This window comes from Diabrotica undecimpunctata, chromosome 7 (assembly GCF_040954645.1).
Source record: "Diabrotica undecimpunctata isolate CICGRU chromosome 7, icDiaUnde3, whole genome shotgun sequence".
In the NCBI taxonomy this organism is placed as follows: domain Eukaryota; kingdom Metazoa; phylum Arthropoda; class Insecta; order Coleoptera; family Chrysomelidae; genus Diabrotica; species Diabrotica undecimpunctata.
Window position 1 is genome coordinate 12,875,649 of NC_092809.1, and position 26,967 is coordinate 12,902,615.

Sequence of the window (26,967 nt, forward strand, 5' to 3'; positions counted from 1 at the left end):
AGAATACTGCTTATTTTCATTTAATCGACATGACACTCACTTTAAACACTTAATTTCATTTCTGCACAGCTGCTAAATTGCATCTTGTTAAATGAGACTATGAGTAAGTACATTTAACTGGGTACTTGTATTACTTAACTCTGATATTATTTTTCTCTTTTTTTATGTGCAAAGTACTAAATTGCGGCGATTTACCAACCTCCCTTTTTGAACTCCCAAGTTGAAGTCGACCTTTTCTTTCGGCCGCTCAAAGTCATGTAAAAATTTATTCTTCCACGAAAAACTTGGACAAAAATATTGCTACAAGAGATTGTCATAATATCATCACAGCACTAAAGTCACATAGCCGAGCTAAGCAAACAAAATTTAGTTAACCACCTATATGGATTCAGGGACATACCGGAGTGGACAAAATAGAATTGACGACGAATTAGTCAAGAGATGTGCAAAAACAGATAACAAAAGATTCAAAAATTGGTAATACACGGAATGATACAACCAAAAGTATTTCCAAGGAAATAGAACGATAGAAGATTTAAAGATCGCATTAATTAAAACAAAACAAAATACGAATTTAAAGTTAATAACTAGTTTCATTTTAAAACCTACCTTAAATGTAATAGAAAGATTATCAACAAATATTCCGAAATGTAAAGTGTGGCCTTTATGATCCTGAAGATATTTCTCATCCCAATCTTCATCCCACGGGGCTGGCAAAACAGAAGAAACATACGACCATGCCCAGCCGGTCCAACCCAAAGAACTGTCTTGTATATCTAAAATTTGAAAATTATTTAGAAAACGGTAAACACAGAAAAAAATATTTTACATACCTCTGGCATCTTGAGAAGAAATTGAAGCGTCTGTAGTACTATCTCTTTCAGGTTTTAGTTGTTTCTGTTGTAGGGCATATAATAACAGCAATAGCCGCATAAACATTGGCACCTGTTGTTCAGTCATACTAAATTCCATGCTAAAAATATGTTAAATAGTAAAATAATGTTGAATTATTGGAATGTTCGGATTACTGGATTGTATATAAAAATTCGTAATAAATAAAATTAAGCATTTCATAAAGGGATTAGCTACAATACTTAAAAAGTTAATTCTCCTTCCTAATGAGTTTGGCTAATACAATCCTGACAGCCATAAGATTTGTCTCAATATTCACGTAATAATTCTCGAATGAAAGAAGGCTCTGGGAAGAACAATATCTTTATTTTTTCTTGAACTTTAAGAACATCTAGTTTCTTAAATATCTGCAATTTCTACCCGATATTGTTCCAATTGTTTACCAGTTCCTGCAATTTGCCTGTTTTCAGTAACATTCTCACATTCCAATTTTGTATATATTTCTTTCTTTCTCTTTTTGTTTTGCTAGTTTTCTTATTTACTTTGTCTTGATATTCATAAACCCTCCTTCATAGTCCATTTTATTTACCTTGTTCTTTGTATTGCTTAATTTTTACAATTTTGCCATATATTTCTCGCTTTTGATATTCTCGCATTTCTTCTCCATTGTGTTTTAATGTTTCTCTTACATTTTTTCAAGTTGTTTTTATGCCATATATTAACTATTGACATTAACTGAAAATTATCATTAAAATAAAAAAAAACATATTTTGATCATATTGATATGGAGTCATAGAATATCCTAATTTCCCAAAAACATGTCATAACGATTCCATAATGTTGTCCGAGGTCAAATTTCTTAACTTTAATACCATCTTTGAGTTATAAGCTCTCATTCCACACCTCATTTGTCATTCTATGAGGTTGGAGGAGTTGTGTTTACAGACATACAATCTATGGACATACAGGCATGAAACCGGAAGTATTTGTCATGCGCGTCGAATAATATAACGCTTGTACTATTTCAGCGACTTCAAAACAGTATTTCAGTTGCACCTCTGAAACCGGAAGTATGAGATCAAATTTTAGTGCCACCTTTGAGTAATAAGCTATCATTCGATACCTTGGGAAGAAAAGCACAAATTGTGAACACAAAAGAATTAATAGGTGCCAGAAAAACAGCACTGCACAAAGAAAACAAATAGGAACCAATGACATCAGATATAAAACAATAAAAATCGAGCCCCATAGATAAAATGCTGATTCAGGAGAAACTAAGTAGTGGAAGCCATATTTGTATCTACATATACTAATTTTCAACAGATTGAAAATAAACATAATGATGTTATATTTATTTTTATTCCCTACTATTAAAAATTTCACAAACAATCCTCATATTATCAATTATACTATAGAAATTACATACCTATTACAGTATATATCTAGACGAGTAGTAGAAGCAATGCTAGCAGTTGCGGAATGATATTTTTTGAGCAAATGCATTGTCATTGAGCACTTATATAGCATGGGTTCTTGGTAAACTTCAATTTTGCCAGACGCATTCCTCTTATCCAGACATAAAGTCAAGTCATTTATTGTTATGACCTTTCTGATTATAACTTCAGCAGGAGAAACATCTATAAAAGAAATAAGTTGCATTTAATAATTTATTGAGAGATAAACAAATTTTTCTTTTGCTGTTTACTTTGTAATTTTTATTCTAATTAAGGCACCAAATGGAGAAACTATAGCCTATAGACTTATAAAATTAACTGTATCAAATATTGCAAATATACAAAAATATATCAGCTCTACCAGTGAGCTACAGAGGTGGTCGTTTATTTATATACCCTAATCACATATACCTATGTGTTTACATTTAAGTAACAGCAGAGTACTTACCTATATACGAAGGTTCCCATTTGTCATTAGCAGACTCAAATTTTAAATGTTTGACATTCATTGATAAAACTATATCTTCTTCTACATACTTCAATATTAAATTGTTACAATAAATTCGAATGTTACTGACTATTTTATTTATTAATAATTGCACATAACCCTGTGGCGCTTCCATTTCTTTCCTAAAAAATGTATATTTGTATTGTAAATGCATATTTGATATTCATTCTGGATACATCTTAACAGTGCAAGTAGAAAATTATATCTGAGCATAGACAGTGATGTATTATTTATAGTAAATTTTCTGGAGAAACAAGCAAAAAACAAGTAAAAAAAGGAGTATGAAGAGATCATAGTTATGATGGAACAGAAACATTTAGAAATATATGTAGATTCATAAATCGAAAAAAATATATAACTATCTTGAAGGAGGGACACTTGGGCAAAAAAATCAGGTAAAAAAATTATAAAAATCGGTTGCCTGTAAAGTCGGTTTTACGGGCGAAGATTTTACGTGACAACGTCTTTTTCTCGGTAGAATATTTATTGATATGAATATTATTAAATTGCACAATAGGAACAAGGAATTGAATGAAAATAAGAATTGCACAAATTTTAACTATAGAAATATATTTTGTTTACTAAAACATTGTACATGTAAACTTAAACTTAACTAATTTCTATTTGAGTGATTTTGTTGAGGATAGGACGATGATAGGAGAAATATGAAATGAAAGGAAGTGTTTCTGCTGTAATGTGTCTTGAACGCCAAGAACGCTCGAGAAAGACAGAGACACAAGCACGCACCGATAATTCTCTAGTGCTGCGCGCGCAGCGGACCGATCATGTTTGAGTGGGAGAGAGACGCAAGGCATTCGCCGGTCCGGCGGGCCTCTCTCTCGTTCGGTGACTCATCGTAACAGACGTGAGCGGGCGTTACACTTTTTCATGAATGACTCCGAGCCACAACCTAATTTAAGACGTTGTCACGTCAAGAAACATAAAAGTTATGGAGTGCAAACACACTTAGTGATGTCTTCTCAGTTTCTACATAGATCTAATGTGTAATGGGTTAGGGTGGTATTCTAGTTTTTGACATAGATAATGGGACAATAGATAAAAATATGAAAGAGAAATCATTATAAGATCAGTATGGTGCAAAAACAATGCTAGAGGTAATACAAGAAATATTTATTCATTCTGCAATTAATTTCTTAATCTTTTGGGTGAATAAATGCATTTTCTAGACAAAAATGGTTTATGGTCTCCACAAATCTATATAAAAACATAAATTCATAAGTTGATGCTTAGAAATTATTGAAAAAATAAATATGTAGTTTTGTAGATTGTACATTTCAAATATATTTCTGTCATCTAAAACTAGTTACTGAGTAATAAAAGAGGCTGAAAAAATATTTAAGACAAGACAACAGAATGAAATCACAAAACTCGATTAAATTTGTCAATGAAGGGCTATCGCAAGCACAGCAAATGACAATTATGATTAGATTGACGCTGGTTGCACAAAAGACATATTTTGCCTCGAGTCACCTGACTTCCCCTACTGAAAAAATGATTGGAAGCTCGGCATTCATTACAGGGAAGAATTTAAAAGTTTGTGGTACAAAAATTTATATTTTCTTATAGGCCCTATGTTAATCGGTAGATGGTTGTTCCCAAGTAATTTGTAGCGAAAAAATAAAAATTCAAATTGTGTGTTGGGAGTTTATCACAAATGCGTAATTTTTGAGGTTTCCCGCAAGAATTTTTTAAAACATATGGCAAAATATGCAAGAAAAGAGAAAATATGGTTTGTCTGCTGTGAATGGTACTATCTTTTCCAGTTTTCTCAGAAACTAAAGATGCCGGCAAAAAGTACCAAACTGCTGAATGTTCCATGCACCGTTTCTATCGATGTTCTCTTCGCAGGTAACCTTCTGGAACTTGGTATTATCGTGTTGATTCGGTAGCCGTTCCTCCTCTACCACTCTCAAAAAAATTTGTACCGCTTATTAAAACCTGCTGAGACAACCTTTGATTATTATTATTATTGGCAAACTGTTTTGTTAGCAATATCAGTGTGAATTGTAAGCGATAATTATTAATGTAATTAGAATTTGTGATATTTGTAATTTAGTAAGTTTTGGAGTTAAAAAAAAAGTTAGTTAAATCACATTTGCTTCACTTAATCTCTGAATCCAAAGAAAAATGTAACAATATTATTCTTAAATATTAAGAAAATATGCAAGATAGCTTTAAGCAATCAAATTTTAAGATTTTCATAGAAAAAAAGTCTTATTAGCATACCTACTAAACAACTTAGTAAAGCATACACATGAATTTTCTTTTAAATAAGGTTAAATAAGGTTAATAATGTTAGTTCATTACCCATGTCCCGTTTTCTTTTCTCTTCCAGATCCTGTGGGATCTACTCTTCCTCTTGTTTCTTTTCCTTTTAAATTTAAAATGCATTCTGAAATATAAAAAAATGCCAATGAGAAAATTGTAATGATTAATATGGTTCATTTTGTTGTGATTCTGATATTGTAATTGTGTTTGGGTGGTTCTGAACTGTTTCACCCTGGCATTTCATTTTTTGATTTTGCTTTTTTTGAATGGGCTGTTATAAGGTAATATCTTCTGTGTTTGAAATTATGGCAGGATTATGCTGAATACAACAAGTTTTCTAAGAAATTTTATAGAGTAAATCATGTATTGTTAATTTAGAAGATTTATAATGGAATGACAAATTGACTGCTTAGTTTTCATAGTAATGGACAGACATAGTAAAATTTTTACAGCTCTGGTGTCCCCCAAAGGTGTACATTGTTTCCCTTTGTTATTTAAGTTACCAATATCAGAAATCATCTAAAGAATTGTGAGTTTTTAATGTTTTATGATCTTAAATTGTTTTTAATAGTGATTAATGAGCATGTCCAGTTACTTCAAATTGGTTTTTTAACTGATGTGATTAAAATTTGTATGATTATGATTTACATACTAGTAAGTGTTTGCAGATCTCATGTCATAGGATGAATTAAATATTTTTACTCCATTAATGGACAGTACTTGAAAATCAACGAAGGGGTAAAATATTTTAGAAGTCTTTGACTGAAAATTAAATTTTTCTCATCATATTGATTAGTTAGCTGTAAGAGTTTATGTAAATATTGGGTTTTATGCATTAAGATCAGTGTATGTTAAACTTGTTCGATTTGATGATGACTAATCATGACTATTTTGTGACATTTAAAAAATGGATATTGTGTGAAAAAGAGAAGATCTATGCTTGATATTTAAATTAAAATTGATATTGTTATTTTGTAGCCATTTACTTTCCAAAATAAAATTTGTTGTTACAAAAAGCTATCTAGGCAAACTAATTTATTCATTCTTTGCTTCTTCATATTTACATAGATGAATTATTACACTTAAAAACTACAAGAAATAATAAACCTGGGACTACAGGCTTAATTATAACATTTGATGTTGAAAATATACAGATCTTAGGAGTCCAATTATATTAAAATGTGTATATTAGAGATGACACATACTAAAAAGCAATCAACCTGCATATATAATTAGACTGATATCAAAGAGCTCTCCAATATATATTATAATTTTACTAATTAATTTTATTATAACAACATTCACTACTACATTAGCAAAACATACATCTTGCATGGAAATCACACTGTTCCTCCACCATTTTAGTTGTAGATAGTAACTAGTGTAATAGTTATATATTGTTAGTATAGTCATAAGTTCTTATATTCAATAAAGTGTTCATTGATAATCGCAATTCAATATTTGGACAACAATAAAGTGTTGTATTAATTCTAAACCAAAAAACAGGAAATTCAAACAAAAATATTTTACTCAGGGAATAACTGACCTAACTCAAGAGTAATGGGCAGCAAAAAATATATGAAGCGAATTGTTACAAAAAAAATTGCTTTCAACATAAGTGAATAAAAATTAGATAGCTAGATAAAAGTTTAGAATATGCAAACTATTACCTATGGTATTTATTGTAATAGTGATTGGTTCTGAAGCTAATTTTGTCCATGGCACATGTATAAGAAGTTCTCTAATACTACCAGAGACAAAACTAAATGGCAGCTGAAGTTCTTGTTCCAAAACTTGTAAATTTAATTCTAAGTTATTGAAAGACACATCTCCACCCCATAACGATACCTAAAAAATAATAATGATATATTATTTTGGTTGTTTCGTTAAATCATAGATTTTAAAATAAATTTTTGATTATTACTAATAAAATAAATTGATGAAAATATTTACTATTTTTTATTTATGTAATATATTTATATATTTACCTGAGAATCTTCTAATTTAAAATTATTTATATATCTATTGACGTAGCTCAATAAAATTGGTGTAATGTAGGATTCTATCTTAAACATTTTAAACTATCAGGGGGATCTGAAAATTATTTAGATTAATAGTATGTCTCATGTAAATATTTTAAAACTCACCCTGTGTTCATATTTATTTTTATTTAGTTTATTTTGTATTGCATGAGGTGACAAGTGATGGAATTAAGGTGTTCAAATTAAGTTTTGTTGGCATATTTTTGCATCATTTAATTGATAACAAAAACATTTGATTTGAAACGTCGAATTTGCAGGATTGTCTGTCAAATAAAACATTTAAAAAATATAAGTTCCCATTATTTCAAACTGAACACAGTTGCCGAGTTTTGAACTACGAAACTTTGAAATACTGCAAAAGACATTAAAGGTCTTTTTAACCACATTTTAAGATAATGATAGGAAATTTTTTTAAAACCTGTATTATATATTTTATAACTCTATTCCATATAAATTTATTCGTCCTTTACTTTTCATAGAAAATATGCCTAGATATGCAAGTTTTCTCTAAAGTTTATTGTTTTTTGAAGATACTGGCAATGATGTGCGCAGTAACTCGTACGCCTATAAAATTAAATGTTGGCTAAACTGTTGACGGATGAGGGAAGAAATGTCAGTAATCTAAAATGGCGAATGTACGTGACAGTGATACTTCTTTATGGCTTCATAATAAACTTGGAATTTCGAATGATTCTTGGACAGGAGGTTCAATATGTTCACAATTAAACGCCGAAGTATTGAGAAATATAAAAGACTGCTTTCCAGATTTGCAAACCCAAGTCAAACTGAAGTTATTACTAAGTTTTTTTCACATCCCGCGCAGAAATTTGGAAGAGGTATGTTTATATCATTTTCAAAACAAAAACAAATTGCAGTCATGTTAAATATATTATTTATTTAAATAATTACTGAATTTAAAAATTAAGAAATAATATAGATGTATTCGTTCTCATTCCAATTATAGAATTTAAACAGGATGAGTAGGTTTGGAGAAAAAAATTATTTAAGTTATAAACCTACAAATTTAATAATATAAATACTATGTAATCAGTTTATAATCTGATTTTCTTCAACAGCTTTATATTTATTTTATCATTTTTATATATTTATATTTATTGGTTGTTATAGTGGAAGGCAGAACTTGATCAAATTTTGGAGGTAGCTGTGGGAGATTCTGAATTGTGGGTGGCAATGTTAGCAGACGCATTAAGAACATATCCCTCTTCTGGGTCTCTAAATACAGAAATCTCAGATATAGATGAAGTGAGACCCATTTTTAATGATTTAGTAAGTGATTTGCGTAAACTTGTACGCAAGCAGAATGACCATAACATGTTACCCATGGAGTGTCACTATTTGAATAAGGCAGCATTGGTATCAGTTGTAAGTAGAGACCTATTTTTATTTATTTATTTAATACACAGGATAACAACATTAACAGTTTAAATTACAATATACAATGTCACAGTTAGGATTCAAGACATATAATTACTTATAATATAAAGTCAATAGTAAAAATCTTACATACTAAAAAAACAAACAAAATATAACAAGAACAAAATTCAACAATCCCAATATACATATCACAAAGCAAGAGATCTTTTTAACTGAGTTAAAGTTATAATGAAAATATCAAAATCATGAACATTTAATAGCCCCATGTATCTATCCAATGGGTTGTGAATACCATAGGTTGTTCTGTGGAAAGGAATATTGAAAACGTTGTGGTAACATAGAGCTTGATGGGGAACATTAAAGTTAATCTAGCTTAACAGGTTTGGACAATCAATAAATCTATGTATGATCTATGATCTTATATATAAATGTAGCTCCTGACATATCATGACGGTTCTTGAGTGAGTGTAAAGATAATTGTTGTTTGATACAGGAATAATTATGATTTTCAATAGTAGTGTGGATGTGGTAAACAGAATATCTCAAAAATTTATACTGGACTCTTTCTATGGTATCAATATTGTTCTGAAAATAGGGTAACCAAATAACTGAACAGTATTCCAAAATAGTTCTAACTAAGCAACAATATACTAATCTTATTGAATTAATGGAGAAATACTCGCAGTTCCTAGTAACGAAACCAAGAAGTTTGGATGCTTTATTGAAATAGAGTTTATGTGGTCACAGAAAGTAAGCTTCTCATCTAAAATAACATCCAAATCCTGAATAGAAGAAACATAGTTCAGTGGTTGATTATTAATAGTGTAGCTTGTTCCAATTCTATTGACTTTACGAGAGAAACATATAAAACAACATTTTTTTACATTTAAGTGGAGTTTGTTCTGATTGCATTAATTTTATAGTTAGTCTAAGTCATCTTATAGCAAGGCTTGATCTTTTAAACTATCTATAACTTTCCAAAATTTTAAGTCATCTGCCAACATTAGACATTTGCTATTTAGGAAACAGGAAGTGATGTCATTAACAAAGATATTAAAAAGAAGTGGAGAAGTGTGGCCTCCTTGAGGAACTCCAGATGTTACTGTGATACTGTCAGATAGATGACAACCTATCTTGACTATTTGACTTCTCCCAGATGTTTTTAATCCATTCAACAAACCTGAGATGAAAACCTACATTAATTAATTTGCCCAAAAGTATTTGGTGATCTACTAGATCAAATGCTTTGGAAAAATCTTACATTGCATCTACCTGTTTACAGTCTTCTATATGAGATAATACATCAGATTGATAGCAAACCAAGTAAGTTGCAGTGGATTTTTTGCTAGGAAAACCATGTTGTGATTGAGATATTAAGCCTTTGCATAACCAAAAAAGTTGCTTTGCTATAACACTGTCAAAGAGCTTAGGGATTGCAGATTGTATACAAATACTACGATAATTTTCAATATTCTCTTTCTGACCATTTTTAAATATAGGAACAACATAACTTTTTGTCCATAAAGAAGGAAACAAAGAGGTTTCCAGAGATCTATTAAACAATATAACAAATGTTATTACAAGGGTACAAATACACTTTTTTAATAAAAAATTAGGTACTCCATCTGGACCAGCAGTAAGCTTATTGGGCAGCTTTTTTATGCCATTAAAAATATAGATCATGGTAATCTTAGAAGGATAGGTATTTGTACTAAAGTTGCTATTTAATGGATGGATAGGTATGTTAAAGGTTGTTGTTATTTGGTGAATACACAGTTTGGAAGAAGTTCATAAATAAATTAGCTATGTCTTGACCATTTGTTGCAGATTGGACTTGATAAAATAAGGAGTTAGGTAGGTTATGCCTAGATTGCTTATCATTGATGTACTTCCAAAATGATTTTGGATAATTTCTTAGGCCAGTATCTATACTTTCAATATAGTTGCTGAAGCAAATTTCAGACAATTGTTTACATTCAGCTCTTAGGTGGAAAAATCTAATATAGTCATCATTAATATGATTATTAACATAAATATAGTGAGCATATTTTTTCTCCAGAGTCAGTCTTCTAAGATCAGTAGAGAACCACTTCGGAAAAGTTAAAGTTCTATATTTCTTGAATGGCTCAAAGTAAGCAATTCCTATAGAGAGAACTTCATAGAATAATTTTGTAGCAACTTCAACATCATTAACCATGCATACCTGCCAGTCTATGGAAGCAAGGGAGTTGTTAAGTGCAATGTAATCACCATTCCGAAAATCATAAAATAACTCATCATAAACCAACTTATTTTTATTTGTTTCTTTCACATCGAGGTTTAAGCAACATTCATAACCCACATGATGGATACTAGGATTTACAAGGGGATCACTTGCTTTTAAGATATTAAGCTCCCTAACATTTTAACTAAAATATTATAAAAATGTCATTTATAAGATTTTTCAGGAAAAAATATAATTTATAAAGGTGTAAGATTACAATATAATAAATATTTAGTTTTAAATTTAGTGAAATAATTACTATCTGGGGTTTCTCAAAGCTTCCACCTAGGATTTTAGATTTGAATGCTTGTGTAGAAGTGGCTAATCTACCAACTGAAGGAAGGTTTATTACATGGACTGCTCTTATTAAGAGTTTTTTTTTGGTGGCTCTATATTATTTCAAATATGTTGTGATTTCAGATATTTAGTTAAGATATCTAAAAAATATTTCTAGATTTTCAAGTAATTTTGAAAAGTGGAGATACGAAAAATATCACATATTTAACTTGATTATTACAAAATGTGCTCATTCTCTATATAGTTTGTAACAAATGCACAGTTCATGTGATGGGGTTTAGGGAATAGTTAATTAAAAATCGTATTTATCTTAAAAAATTATCAAAAATGAAAAATGTATATAAAGAAATATATGTATATATAGAAAAACATTGACTGCTGTATTATAAATGAGTCAAATTTTATATAAAAATCCACATCAGTTATACATTCATTTTGGTTTTTTGTTAGGTTGGTCATAAACTGGAACCTCTGAAACATTTCACAATCAAGAAAAAGCCTAAATCAGCATTGCTTAGAGCAGATTTACTTCAGAAATCTATAGATGCAGCCTCAAATATGAACAAGAAATCAAGTGCACCTGTTATACCAGTTAGGTCAAGGGGCATGCCAAGGAAGATGACAGATACAAGTAAGTTTTGTAAATTGATCCAATTTTTTTGAGGTCATTTTCAGTTGTGGTACATGCCTTTAATATTCTGATCCTCTGAACCAGTGGCGCACCAAGAATTTTCCTGAGAGGTTGGAGGTTTGGTTGGGCACCGAAATGTTTTTTTTATACCTCTATTTTGAGTCCTTAAAATTTGGGTTTTAGTTTAATTTAAAGTACTAAAGATAGCAGTGCCAAAGATTCAGGTATCTGTTATCCTGCCTACCAACTAAAACCACCCTCTCCAACTTGTGCACAGTTAACTGTCGCATGTACCATACTCCTAAAGTGGGATGCCCACTGATGACATTTTTGGAACACTTCCTTCTCTTATCTAGATCTTATGTCTGTCGTTGGTCCGGTTGGTGTTTCTCATATCCTTCTTTCTTTTTAATTACTGTTGTATTACGGATCTAATTATGAACACTATTCCATCCCTCCTTACTTCCTGTCATCTTTACGATCATCACTATACATTCGTTTTCTCTCCACTGTACATCTATTTCACTCCAGCATTGTGTGAGTAACAGTGTTGGAATATTCGCAGTATAGGCATTATCTGTATCTGTCTTTCTGAACCTATGAAGATACACCCTAAAACAGACAATCTACCCAGTCCCTTGGGCTCGGGATCAGCATCTTGGTCCTTTTACTTTATTACTTTATATGCACTTGGGGGGTGGTTTATATACCCCAAAACCCCACCCTGGGGATATATCCAGTAAAGTAAGTAAGTTCAGTAAGCTCTGAAGATATATCAGGTAAAAAAGAAGAAATTTTTGAATATGAAGTCAATTAAAAAATGAATTAAAAATTAAATATGCTAAAACTCACTTAAATCACAAAACTGAATAAAGAAAGTCAAACTGAGCATAGGAAATACAAATAATCTTAGCTTGTTCAGCATTTGGTAAACTTTCCTATGAACTGATGATGAGTAAGAACTACCTTCAGTATCTAAAAACAAGTGTTTTTCACATATATTATATGCAAATACTGAATATCAAATCATCAGAAAGAAAAAGTTAGTAAAAAAAACAGAGTTAAAGATGTTCCAACTCAAATAGCAAAACTTAAATCCAGATTTTCTGGACATACCTTGAGACATGACAGATGGAACAAAATTGTACATTGGAGACCATGGAATTACAAATGACGAAAAGGAAGACCACATCTTGGATGGTCAGATGACATACAATATGCTGGACTGAAATGTATGCAAATATCCCAGGAGAGAGATGTTTGTCGCTGATAAGACAGAAGAGTTAGATTGAAATGTCAAAGCCTTTATTGTGAATATATTAGAATATATTATAATTTATTATTTGCTGTTTTGAGAACTTTCCTATAGTTTATTTTGAGCTATGTCTCTGTTTCTTTATCACTATATTTTTTAAAAACTATATTTGCTGTGTATGTTATGCCCAGAATTTTTCCCAAATGGTCTTTGCTGGTATTTTGAATTCCTACTTTTTGGATGGTTGGAAGTTGGAGAAACAGTTGGAAAGTATATGGGGCTTAATGAAGATTGTCTTAAAATAAAAAAAATTAGAAAAAAACCAGTTTTATACCTTTTTCTGAGGACTTATTGAACAATCCCCCTAACAACTCTTTTATTCTCAACTCTCAACAACTCAATTAAATCATGTTTTGTTTTAGCTCCTTTAAAAGGAATTCCAAGCAGAGTACCAACTTCAGGATTTAGGTCAGCATTAAGTAGTAATACTAATCGACCGCCTTTAAGAGGTCCAGCTGGAAGAAAAGAAGGTGGTGTCAAGCTATTGGACATTGCTGACCAGCCATTAGGGTACGCTGCAGCTAAGAAAAGAAAGAAATTGCAAGGTATAGTGTTTTGTCATATTATAATCTGACTAATACTGTGACACAGTCAATCACATATTCTTAATCTTGAATGTCACTAATCTTAATTATCATTTTAGAAATGGAAGATGCAAAGAAGGCAACAGAAAATGCAGCATTACAAAGCCCTCCTCAAGCTCCCACTACCCCTGGTACTGCAACTCCAGATTATGCAGCTGGTTTGGCTCCTGCTCCAACATATGCTCCTCCAACACCTCAGCCTACAACACCATCTGCAGGTATGTTTTGTCAATAATAATCTTTTATCAACGAATATAAATATTTAACAAAAACATTTAACTTTTAACAAAAAAAGTGTTCTCGATTCAGACAGTGTCTGAAGTTTTGTTCAGACATTGACGTTCAACATGGTTGATAGAGAAGCTGGTAATCAATTTTTGCGAAGTTCATAAAAAAATTTCTCGTAAATAATTTCGGCAAATGTAAGTTTACATAAAAGTATAGTCACTTTTAATTAATTAGTATTACAATATTGTAAAAAAATTTAATTATTTTGAGTCTGTTGTTTATTTTAACACAAACAACTGAATAATGAAACTTAATGTATACAATTGAAATCTGTTATTTATAACTGTTCTAAAACAAAACAAGTTTGAACTTCAGAGACATCAGAGAGAATTGTTTGGCGCAATTTTCTCTCCTTCAGGGCAAAATTGGTTATCTTATGATTGAAGCAAAATATAAATCAAATGGTTTGGCTTTAGTGAAATTAAAGTATGGTTAATAAAGCAACAAATATTAACTGCTATTCTAAAAATGCTAAAAACCTTGATCCTATTATTTTAAAAGCAGTGCCTGATGAAGCTAATTATTCAATAATCAATTGATTTATTTAATTCTTATAGACTTTGTTATTTAAACAATATAAATTATGTAAATGATTCATCATTGATAAGGGAAACCGAATTTATATAAAAAATAATTTTTATTCCTTGGATTTCATTTAGTTTACTGTTTACAGTATCTACTGCTCCAACAACGTCGATACCTCAACCTACGATTCAGCCTCCTCCTACGCCCGCAGTTCTAACTCCGGTAATATCAACACCCACAGCTCAACAGATCTCACCTCCCACTCCGGCCCCAATTCCTACACCTCAACCAGTGGCGGTCACACAACAATTCATTCAAACACTGCGGCCTGTACCTCCTCTACTGGCAACAACACCCAGTGGTCAAAGAACGATCATATCTACAGAACAGGTCCAACAGGTTCAGCAACAGGTGCAAGCCCAACAGATCATCGGCACTCCCGTTGTGGTCACTCAGCGGCCGATTCAGCAACCTCAACAGACTGTAACTCATATCAGAATTCATCCCCAACCAACATCGAATGTGTTACAAAGAAGAGGTCTTGCCCTTACAGTAAGTGTAATTATGTATAAATGGACCATTTATATTAGAATTATTACAAAATTTAATAACATTATTCATTCTTAGATTAGATTAACAGTTAAAAATTCCCAACAAAATATCATAAAAAATAACACAGATCTTTCTCTAAATTTATCAATTTTGGAATTAAAGAAGTTAATTTGCTTTCCTTATCTAATTCCTTTAGATACTAAGCGACAAAGTTGTTCATTTGCTCCAAAATTGTTATAATCAAAAGCTACAAACAATATGGAAGACTGCCTTTTCTGGGTGGAGGCTTCAAGTCAAATAGTGCTAACAACCTAACAACAAAAATACATATCAGTATTAATGTTCTTGCTTTTAAAGTAGGTATACAAGGAAACACAGCTCCTAAGACTCATATTCATATTCCTCGCTGCGATAGCCTGATGTAAAAACTGCAATTCTTAAAAACTTATTGTGGACTCTTTCCAATCAATGAGCATAGGAACTACAAAAGCCACATAGGCTATAAAGAAATCTTCTTCTTAACGTGCCCCATCCCTAAGGACATTGGCGATCATCATGCCCCATTTCACTCTATCTGCAGCCGTTCTGAAAAGTTCTATTAACGTTTTCCCACTCCATTGTCTCAGATTCTTCAGCCAGGACGTGCGTCTTCTCACCGGTCCTCTTTTGCCTTCCAGCTTCCCTTGTATGACCAGGAACATAAAGGAATATAACAATGATATTCCAGAATTGACTGAAAAAAACTTAACACCTTCATGGTCTTAGAAGAAATTTGATTAATGTGACTTAAAAATGAGAGTTTCAACGAGGACAAAACCAAGTATTTGCTTGTTACTAAGGATCCTATACAAGTAGGTTACAAGTAGAACATATGGACTGGATATAAACACCAACAAAACCAAGCTAATGATCATCAGCAAGGAAAATATAACTGGAGCTAATCTGTATGTGAACCAAATGAGAATTGAACGTGTCTCACAGTACAACTACTTGCGAACTATAATCAATGAGTCATGGGACAATAGCCAAGAGATTAAATGTCGCATCGGAAAGGCAAGGAGAAAGTGCATTCTTGACTATGAGCTATGTGTTTAAGAGCCATGACCTCACCCTAGAAACAAAAATAAGGCTCCTTAAACGTTACGTGTACTCAGTGCTTCTGTACGGAGTAGAAACGTGGACATTGAAGGCGGAAACTCAAAACTTCAGGCTTTTGAGCTATAGTTATACAGAAGGATCCTGAAGATACCATAGACCGACAAAGTCACCAATGAAGAAGTACTACGGAGGATGAACACAACCACGGATTTGGTCAACATCGTGAAGGCCGTAAGCTGCAGTACTTGGGACATATAATGAGAAATCAAGGCAGATATGAGCTACTCCAATGCATTTTGCAAGGTAAAATTGGAGGGAAAGGGCCCCAGGATGAAGAAGAATATTCTGGCTTGCTAACCTGAGAGCGTGGTATAGAAAGCTCAACACAGCTATTTCATATAACAACCAACAAAGTCAGCATAGCCATAATAGGAAACGGGGAACAGGAAACTGTCTTTGGAAGCCATATCTTTGAATGTGTTGACAGCTTCATATCACTTGGCTCTCTGGTGACTACTACCAAGAAAACAAGCGAAGAAATTAAAAGATGAATACACTTTACAAATAGAACATACTATGGATTCCAAAAACAATTCCAAACAAGAAACATCCAGCAAATAACTAAAATTATTATATTCAAAACATTACCGAGGCTGGTTCAAAAACATGGACTTTAACTTACTTGTAAACTATCATAGAGAAAACCAAAACAAACAAAATACATCAAGGTTTGTTAAAATAGACCGACAAGATCCAGAGATAATTGTCAGCCAGTTTTAAAAATATAGTTTTTTTCAAAATCTTTTTTTTTTTTCGGATCTACTAGTCGGTTGAATTGAGCCAAAAAAACCCAAGACAAAGATTTAATGTATAAATGAATTTTCAATCGAGAAATGCCTTTTTATAGATGAACAGTAACTCCTTCTATTTTTAAGTACAGCTGATATGACAGAAGTCAAAGACTAGTCAGCTGACAGATATACTTTTTCGACTGAAGTGTGGCATAAAAATTTACATATGTTCTACCATCTCATAGTACATAATGGGGTCTGAATAAAAGAATTATAATATTAAGTGAAAATCAAAATTGAAATAAAATAATTATTAAAAGAAAAATAACAAACATGTGACCTTTATAATGTTACAAAGTTTTTAAAAGTCCAAGACAAACTTTGTGTCATCATATAACTGATTCAATAAAATCAATTTTTTGCTCTTAAATAATTTTTGCTAAGTTAGTTACAATAGTATGGTTGTCATGTTGTGGCCTTAAGTGATATGTTTTGTATGATCACTACACAAATGGCATTTATTTAATAGACAATTAGGTTTTATCGAGTGCCACTTAAATTTCTTGCTTATATCTTTTACTTCTTTCAGAGAGAACAAATGTTGGAAGCCCAAGACATGTTCCGCACTGCCAACAAGGTCACTCGACCAGAAAAAGCTCTCATCCTCGGATTCATGGCTGGCTCCAGGGACAACCCTTGCCCGCATCTTGGCAACATAGTCACTATAAAGCTTTCAGAAGATCAAGAAAACGTGTTGCAACCGGACGATACGTACCTTACAATGCTTGTGGAGACGCATTTCCAGATGAACTACAACAATGGAGAGTGGAAGAGGATAAAAAAATACAGACACGTGGAAAATATGGTGGAACAGATTCCGCAAAATGCTCCAACAGCTGCTTTGGTTTGACAGAATGTTGTTGGATAGTAGTAGTCTGGTTAGAAGAGAGATGGTGTTTAGAGATTTATAGAGTATGTCTGTATGTATGCTAAACAAATAAATCCAAGATAATCCAGGAGGAAAGGTTACAATATGAGTATAGTACAGATACAACAGTATCATCTCGTCGTTGGAAAATGGTCCAGCATTGGTTGTATCTTTAAATTACACAAGGAAACTAAGTTCCTGTAGTTGGCTGTATACCATATATTAAAAAAAATTTCAATAAAATCCTTTATAAAAAGGTATATAAAAAACCCAGTTGGGCTATGTTAAATTGACAAAACGTTTTCTGAATAAGTATTCCATCATCAGTGTCAGGTTAATACATGAATGTAGCCACTAAATATGGGGGTAAAAACCCTTTAAAAATTACTAAATGAAATTTAGTTTACATTATGTCTAGTTTAAAAATAAGATGGTAGAGTTACCGTTGGATTGGTAACATGGCGACATATGACTCTACATTAAGTTGCAAGTCCTGAGACGGTATGACTTGCAACTTAATGTAGAGTCATATGTCGCCATGTTACCAATCCAACGGTAACTTTACCATCTTATTTTTAAACTAGACATAATGTAAACTAAATTTCATTTAGTAATTTTTAAAGGGTTTTTACCCCCATATTTAGTGGCTACATTCATGTATTAACCTGACACTGATGATGGAATACTTATTCCGAAAACGTTTTGTCAATTTAACATAGCCCAACTGGGTTTTTTATATACCTTTTTATAAAGGATTTTATTGAAAATTTTTTTAATATCTTTAAATAGTACATTATAAATTGATTTTTTAATTGCATGTACAGGGTTTTCTCAACTTAATTAAATAGTCTAAAAGGATGGTATTTTAAGCGATATTCAAAATGGAATTTAAACAAAAAGAATTTTTACATTGTTTTCGAATCTACATTGACCAAGACATTAAAATACGAACAATAATAATTGACCAATGTGTGGCCAGACTAGAGTATTCATCAGTGCCTATTCCGTAATCATCATTTTGAATGCAGAGCCGTTTGGATTCATAGATCTTATTCGGCATATTAAACATTACATTCTTTTATGGGTGAGATAAATTGGGCTACATCTGGGAATACTCAATATGTTGAATATTTTTCTCTGAAATTTTATTTTTACAGGAATTTGTATCATATTATGAATTAATTACCTATTATTTAACGAGTTATGAGTTATTGTTAATTTATGTGATACATTAGATGTAGAAGGTATATTTCGCAACTCTACTTCACAAATAATTGAAGAAGGTGACTTATTTTCATAGCCACCATCCCAGTTGTACATGTTACATGTACATGTACAGTTATGAAAAAAAATTATTTGACTATAGGCATTAAGACAACGCAACGAACTGAAAAAGGTTATATAGACTTGTATGTCCGAGAGAATAACATGTAACCACATGTCTGTGATAGAGCCGTAAACCACTATAAGCAGTCATGTCTGTACATTGTTGCCGAAAGTTTATTTTTTAGTTGGTCTGGGGAAATATTTCAACGATGTGATTACAAGATTACGTTTGACAACTTTTCGGGTGTTATGCTTTGAAAGGCCTGAATGATTTTTTGACGTAATTCGTCTAAAATTTCCGGCACATTCATGATCATGTCTGTAAATTTGTTGCTTCACATAAACCCATACAAAAAAGTCCAAAGGTGCAAGATCAGGAGAGCGAGGTGGCATTTTTGTGGTACCTTTTGTATTAATAACTCTGAAAAAGTAATGTTTAAAAAATCTAACACCTCCCGTGCATTGTGAGCTGGACAGCCGTCTTGCTGCAAGCAAATTTCATCCATATTAATAGGTAATGCTCGAACTGCTGGAATTATGTGATTTCTCAGGAGATCTAGGTATTTACGACGACACAAAGCACCCACAATGAAAAAAGGGTTAATTACGTTGTCACCTAAAATTCCAGCCCAGACGTTGACTTTTTGACGGTATTGTGTTTTGTAAGGAACACTTATGTGCCTATTTTCTGTAGAGTACCCTACGGTAACAGATGGATTGTGATGGTCAGTTAAACAAAAAGAAGACTTATCTGTAAACAAGATTTTTTTCATGAAATATTCGTCACAATTAGTGCGTTCCATCATGCCCTCACAAAACACCATCCGAGTGTTTTTTGCAATTTGTAGTATTGGTTCTTGTTTCTTTTTAAAATATTTCGTTCAGTTTTTGCATTAATACCAGTTTCTCTTGAAATTAGGGTGTTTTTACAAGAAAAATTGATTTCAGCTAGACTACATGTGACAATTTCACGCTGTTCCCGTTCTTCATTAATTGCACGAGCTGGTTGATTTTCATCCTCATCACTCTCCGAGCATTTTCTACAATTCTTGACACAACCAGTTTTTTTCAAATGTGTTCAGCTGTGAAGGTTACCATTTTCCTAACTTGAAATATCAATTTCTTTATTCTTTTTTTTTTGCGAATAAAACCAGAATTATTACTAATACAAAAATAAACGTATATTTGACGTTTCCGTTATCAAAACTGAATGTCACTTTAACAAAACTAGAATTCAATTGGTCGAGAAAAGACCGAAGAGAAACTAGAATTATATTCGGTCTCTCTCTGTTAACAGAACAACCTCATACTGTTCTTTTCGCACTAATTATGCGTGCTACATGCAGTTTTGAGATTACCACAACTCAACAGATTATATATTTATATATATATATATATATATATATATATATATATATATATATATATATAAACCTAGAGCTAAGATTAATACTATTACAGAAATTAATATTAAACTCACTAGTCTTCCGGGTTGAACCGCGTCGATTATCATTGCGCCGAGCTTTCGACATCCTCTTCGATGTCTTCTTCAAGGCTTCCGAGGTCTCAGTCTCCCGAGCCCTCAGACACTACTACACTGATCACTAATCAAAGCGTTACTGGTGCTGGGAATAGAGGACGGGTCATTTATACCGTCGATGGCTTGGGTGGAATTTGGCGTGGGGATTGGCGCGGGGGTTGGCGCGAACATTTCTGACAGTAGGATTTTGATTGACGGGTGGAGCGGACGATATTTTCTTTATGAGAGGTCTCCAAGTTGAAGGTAACCGTATGCCGTCATCTCGTTTATTGAGACAATTTGGCCTTTTTTTTTCAATTTTTATGGCTTCTCGGATAATTCTTGGTTTATAGAAGCGGATGGGGGCTATGGTTCTGGAGTTTTCAAAATCAATTTTGTGACCTGTATGAAGATGGTGTTGATCTAGAGCTGAAATTGAGTCGCAATTGCGAACAGAAATGGAATGTTCATAAATCCTATTTTGGATTCTACGATTTGTTTGGCCTATATAGGATCGGTAATGTAATTCATTATGTGTGAAAAGAAAATACAAATACAACCCTTAAAACATGCGTAGCCCTATCTCGTTCTTAACGTGAAACGTTCTATAGGATTTGTTACTGCCAAAATAAAAAAAATTATAAACATATTATAAATTGTATTAAGAAAATTTTAAACAAGTTAGGATTTGTATATAGTATTCTGTAGTAATGGCTAAAATCCCAACCAGCGTTATTTTTACTGTACAGATTGTTCTAATTAATTTTTTTAATATATTAACATTGAACATAAACGTAAAAGATTTGTGCTAGGTCATGTTCGCCATTCTTTCCTATTTATGCTAACGAATCAACGATGTGGATGCGCCCACGACTTTCTGAGGCCTTATATGTTTATGAGAACCTTCTTCAGTTTAAGAGAAAGAAATGTGCAGTGTTACAAAGTTCTTCTTTCGTAGTTTATGATTTACTTTTTTTTATTGAAACAATGTATAAATCTTTAGATGAAAATTAAATCGCGGAGAGAGTAGCTGTGGCTGTAACCTCACAATAGACAGGTATAATTGTTTAATGGGATTGGGAAACCACAAAAAACCGATCCCTCCCTGTCCGTAGCAAAGCTCGAAGTGAGCTATTTATTACTTCTAGCGGTAAAAAAGTGGAGTTGCCTCCAGGATATTAATGTATTCATCAGGGAGTTCGTTGCTGGCTAGAGTAGCAATTTTGTGGGTAGGAATGGGAGTTTCCGTTTAGGGTGTCTGATGAATACATTGCCGAAAGATGGGCAGGTAGTTTTAATGATATTTTGGCCACGGATGGTTTTGATTGTATAACTCCTGCTCAGAGAGGAGAGCCTCTCATTGATGGGTTGGATATTCGACAGTGGATGTATGAGGGCGGAGGGGTAGTCGTGCCGTTTGTAGTTTACTCTATGCAGGATTCTCCGTTCCAATCACAGCAAATGTTGTGTAAGGCGGTGATTGAACATACCGAGGTACTCTATCTGGTTACGGAGCTGGAGTCGATCGCCCCAGATCGACTCACAGAAAGAGAATTAATTGTCTTTTATTAGGATTAAGTGTTACTCTCCATCTCCCGCACCACCTGTGATACAGGTCAAGGTGATTTTGAGCAAAATCCAGTTTTGGTATGTGTTTACACTTTATAGTCTTTAACTGAATAAGTTGAGGAGGGGAGAACAGTTTGTCTCAAGTTGGTCATTCAGAATTATGTCTGTATTTTTTAATTGGTTGATTTCGATAGATTCTAATAAAGGTAGCTTAAAGCCTTTATTTTGAATGTGAACAATTTGAAATTCGTCGTTGAAAGAATGATTATGTTCTAGAATGTGAACGTAAAATCTGTTTTTCTATTATTGAAAGACTTTTTATGTTCTGCTATACGTTTGATAAAAGTTCTACCAGTTTGACCAGCAGCTGTAGTGATAATTTAAAATAAATTTTATGGAAGTGTTGAAAACAAAAGTTTTCAGTGTTTTATTGTTAGATAAAATGAATTTCCATTGAGTAACGGTCGAATCGATCGCTGAATATTTAGTTATTTCTTCAAATTTCAGGAGTTACAGACTACTATTCTCATATTGTGGATCTGAGGAATTGAATATGATTCTGAAATTATTTTCTTGTGGATTTTTATATTAACTACTGTTTTTAATGGGAATAAAGCACATTTAATTAAAAACTCAAACTAATATTGGACGTTTTGATGATTTCAACGTTGAAAATCGTTCTCAAAATACAAATTAAACGAATTATTTTGTTTTCTTACTTGGAAGAAGAATTTTTTTTTGTTTTATCTACCTTGCTCAGAATGATAACGCAGACATATACATTCTAAAGTAGATTACTTTAAAATGGTATTATCTTTTGAGGTGTATTAATGTAACGAATTTACTAGAGGATTTAGATATATTTAAAACAAAAATTTTAGTTATTTTTTCGGGGATTTTGCTTTTGATTTTTAATTTTAACAGTGTCCTTAGGTTTTAAAAGATTTATTGTTTGAAGTAGACGGATAATTTTCGAGTTTTTAAGTAGGCCCATTGTTTTATTTGAAAGGTGGTTTTTATTTGTCCAGGAATCGTCTACCTATCTTCGTTTGTTGATGTGGATTTTCATCGCTCATGTTGTTTTAAGGGCGTTATGTTCTCACCACTTGCTGGAGAAGACCTGCGAAAGCAATGTCTGTCAAACATACTTTTTCGGGCAGTCTTTTTTTTCTGTGGATTCTTTGTAAACTCATTACTTTCCTTCGAATAAATAATTACCACTCAACTATGCTTATTGACTGTATTGCTATGTATTGACATTATTATTAATATTGAAAGTTGTTCTTCTTCTTCTTCCTCTTTATAAGCAATTCTGCTTGTTCATTGGCGGCTTAATACCTCTATGGAAGGTTGTTACTCCATCTTTTTGCGCGGTCGTCCGATATTTCTTCTGCCGATTGGTGACTTATCTCTTGCTATTTTGATGACACGGGTCTCCTCCATTCTGCTTATGTGGTTATTCCATTCTTTTTTTCTATTTTGTGTCCATTTATCTATACACTGTACGTTACATTTTCTTCTAATATCTTCACTTCTCTTTCGATCTCTCAGCGTATTTCCTGTAATTCTTCTCAATACTCTCATCTCTGCCGTTTCCAGTAGCCTTTGCGTTGTGGCTGTGTTGGGTCTTGTTTCTGAGGCATATGTCGTTATTGGGCTTACACTGGCTTTATAAATTCTTGACTTCATCTCAGTGTTAATGTATCTGTTTCACCATATAATGTTATTAAGGTATCCTGCCAGTCTATTTGCTTTTTGTACTTGATCTCTCACTTCTTTGTCCAGGTCTCCATAGCTAGACAGTGTAATTCCCAGGTATTAAATTCTTTTGCTCTTATGTTAAATCTGTGGACCAGTCTTTGCAGACTATCTTCATCTTGTGCTATCAATATTGCGTCGTCTGCGTAACAGAGTATTTTGATTTCTTTGTTTCCCATTCTGTATCCTCTTCCTTTGTTAATGCTTTTGATGACTTTATCCATAATCAAATTGAAGAGCATGAGGCTCAATGAATCAGCTTATCTTATTCCGCTGCCTATTTCTTAAAGGTTCTGTAAGTTGTCTATCTATTCTGACTTCTATTTTGTTGTTTTGGTAGATGTTTCCGATAATTTTTATAATATTTTTAGGCAAAGTTGTTCTTGGCATGGAGTATTGCATCCAGAAAGTAGAACGTTTAAATTTCTTTGAGAGCTCATTAAAATATACCAAAAGATCGTTTTCCGAATATGAATTCGTTTTATTGACCTTTTTGTTAATGAATAAACAAATTATATGCAATATTATACTTTTCCTTGGCTATACGAATTAACACAGATAGCATTAGTAGCTTCTAAAATATTATGTTAGTTCCAATTCATTTTCAGTATCTTTCATCATAATTCAGCTTTTAAAACGCACTTATCTAAACACATATGCGACGTTTGTCTTTTTAGTTTTGCGTATAGCCGCTTAGAGGGCGCCACCAATAAAACCTACCGACACAAATGTAACTTCAATCTTTTGTTGGCATAAATCGAGAGTTTCATTGGGATACAACAAGTCTTGTAGATACAGTGAATTTTTTAAATTAGCAAGTCGGTCGAAAATGAATCTTAGCTGAGTACATTTTCAAGCAATATTTTTTACAAGCAAGTCTCAGCGACGAATCCATGCCAGGTCCACCCAAAACAGCAGTCACACAGCAAAACATTGATGCGGTTCGTCAGCTAATTAAGGATGATCGCCGTGTAACATACCGGGAGATAGAGGCATCTTTGGGCATTTCTAAGACCTACATCCAAAAGATTCTACATGAAGAACTGGGTATTACTAAGTTGCTTTCCGGTTCGATCTCTCATTTGCTCACAGAAGAGCTCACAGAAAAGTGGTTCGCATCAATTGGTCTCGAAAAACAATAACGTTCAACAAAGGAAGCGATGTTAGTGACGATGAATCTTGGATTTACTTCTACGAACCGGAAAAAAACGCCAATCCGCTGTGTGGGTGTTTCACGATTGAAAAAAACCAACAAAAGTGATCCATTCTGGAAGTGTGTCAAAAAAAATGGTCGCAACTTTTGTGTTAAAATCTGGTCATGTGACAAACATTGCTTTAGAAGATCGAAGAACGGTTACTTCTGATTGGTATATAACCGTTTGTTTACCAGAAGTGATAGCGAAACTTCGACAAAGCAACACACACCGACGAATCATCCTACGCACTGCCCAAAAGACAATAAAGTTTTTGGAGCTTCAAAACATCGAATTGTTAAACTATCCACCGTATAGCCCCGATTTAAGTCCCAGCGACTTCTTCACGTTCCCAAAGATCAAGCATTAAATGCGTGTGCAGCGATTCCATTCGCCAGAAGATTGGTTTGGTTTGAACGTATGCAAAAGTGTATCGATCTTGGTGGGACATATTTTGAAAAGCAATGAAGTACTTTAAGTCTATATATTTTTTTGTCTTTATGGCTATATGCAAAACAAAAAAGACAATCCTCCTATAATTGTTTCGTTTCTCCTAATTTTCTTATCGACGATAAATTATCTAAGCTGTCGGTATATTGACGGTAAGTTCTTTTAAATAAAAAAATCGTTATTACATTACTTACAATAACATAACAAACTAGGTAAATTACATTTATATTTTTTTTAATTGATTTAAATATTTAGTAAGGGATGATAATTTAATTTCACATTAATCTGACAGATAATTTTATTTTAGTTATTGAATATTCTTTTTTTGCCTATACATCGTAAAAGAATCATGTCAGCTTCATTATAGTATAGGCGGCGATATGATGTATTATAAAATACACGAGTTGTATATGGCCTACGTTTAGGTGTAAAAAGTCGGAATTCTAAGAACTGAACATATAGAATTTTTCATATAAAAATGATTGCACGTCATTCAAGATTTACGACGTCAAAGCCCCACAGCGTTGCCAAAACATCAGAATAGTTAGTGAGGAATTTTTAAAATGTCAACTATTTGTCAAACTGTTATATTAACAGTAAATACACTTAGTTTATAACTACTGCAACACACTAAAATACATAAGAAAACATTTTAATACAAAATTATATATTCTAAATTTTAAACTTACCTCTATTTAGAGCATTAATAGTAAAGACGTCCCTCCATTATTTCTTGTTCAAAATAATCTATCGTATATGAAAGCTTATCAGCTTTCTACAGACTATTTAGTTGTTTTGACATAGCGCAATCACAATCCACAACAATAATTAGTTTTTAAAGCTATTAATCTAAATTTAATATGTATTTATAAATAAAATTTATTAATATATAATATATTATGATCAAATTGTGTAAGAAATCAAAACATAAACAAAATTCTTACTCTAAAAAAGCGGCAACATTTTAAACAATTTTGCCACACGCTGAACTGTCATTGAAATTTGAAGTATTCCCGTATCAGTTGCGTACAATTGTCTAATCTATTTAATTAAAATTATTATTTTGTGGAATATTAGAGTTAAAGAGTTAATTCATAAAATTTATATTATTAATGATAACAAATGGTTTTGGTTATTTAATCAATATAATTCTAAAATTCTCAATATAATGATAAAATTTTGCTGATTATTATATCATGTTGACGCCTATGACAGATCGAGTAGTTCCGTATGGGTTTCGTATTATTAGCTGTGTTAGGAAAATTTGAACTCTACAGTTGACGTTCTGGAAATTTTAAATATAAGTGACGTCACTTTATATAAATTGTGACGTGCAACGT

At 32.3% G+C, this 26,967-nt stretch overlaps 2 protein-coding genes across 2 annotated transcripts in view; one reads left to right on the plus strand and one right to left on the minus strand.

Moving 5' to 3' along the window:
• The window catches only part of Vps13B (vacuolar protein sorting 13B), an 85,893-nt gene extending 78,489 nt beyond the window's left edge, over positions 1-7,404 (minus strand). The window contains exons 1-8 of the mRNA XM_072536729.1: positions 7,251-7,404; positions 7,092-7,197; positions 6,774-6,951; positions 5,143-5,227; positions 2,755-2,936; positions 2,279-2,489; positions 834-973; positions 610-776 (exon numbers count right to left, since the gene is read on the minus strand). Coding sequence (XP_072392830.1) covers positions 610-776; positions 834-973; positions 2,279-2,489; positions 2,755-2,936; positions 5,143-5,227; positions 6,774-6,951; positions 7,092-7,178 — 1,050 coding nt within the window. The 5' untranslated portion in view covers positions 7,179-7,197; positions 7,251-7,404. The remainder of the gene's footprint in view (positions 1-609; positions 777-833; positions 974-2,278; positions 2,490-2,754; positions 2,937-5,142; positions 5,228-6,773; positions 6,952-7,091; positions 7,198-7,250) is intronic.
• Positions 7,405-7,766: 362 nt separating this feature from the next.
• Positions 7,767-18,113, plus strand: LOC140446179 (negative elongation factor A-like). The gene is made up of 7 exons (XM_072538715.1): positions 7,767-7,981; positions 8,274-8,528; positions 11,551-11,731; positions 13,409-13,591; positions 13,690-13,848; positions 14,592-14,995; positions 17,474-18,113. Exons 1-7 carry the CDS (start codon positions 7,772-7,774, stop codon positions 17,792-17,794), a joined length of 1,713 nt encoding a protein of 570 aa, XP_072394816.1. The 5' UTR covers positions 7,767-7,771; the 3' UTR covers positions 17,795-18,113.
• The last annotated feature ends 8,854 nt before the right edge of the window (positions 18,114-26,967 follow it).

Bases quoted from the DNA above. Each gene is read 5' to 3' on its own strand.
- LOC140446179 (XM_072538715.1), top strand. From the start codon at position 7,772: ATGGCGAATGTACGTGACAGTGATACTTCTTTATGGCTTCATAATAAA. The intron at 7,982-8,273 runs GTATGTTTATAT...TGGTTGTTATAG, and splicing joins CGCGCAGAAATTTGGAAGAG to TGGAAGGCAGAACTTGATCA. The intron at 11,732-13,408 runs GTAAGTTTTGTA...GTTTTGTTTTAG, and splicing joins AAGGAAGATGACAGATACAA to CTCCTTTAAAAGGAATTCCA.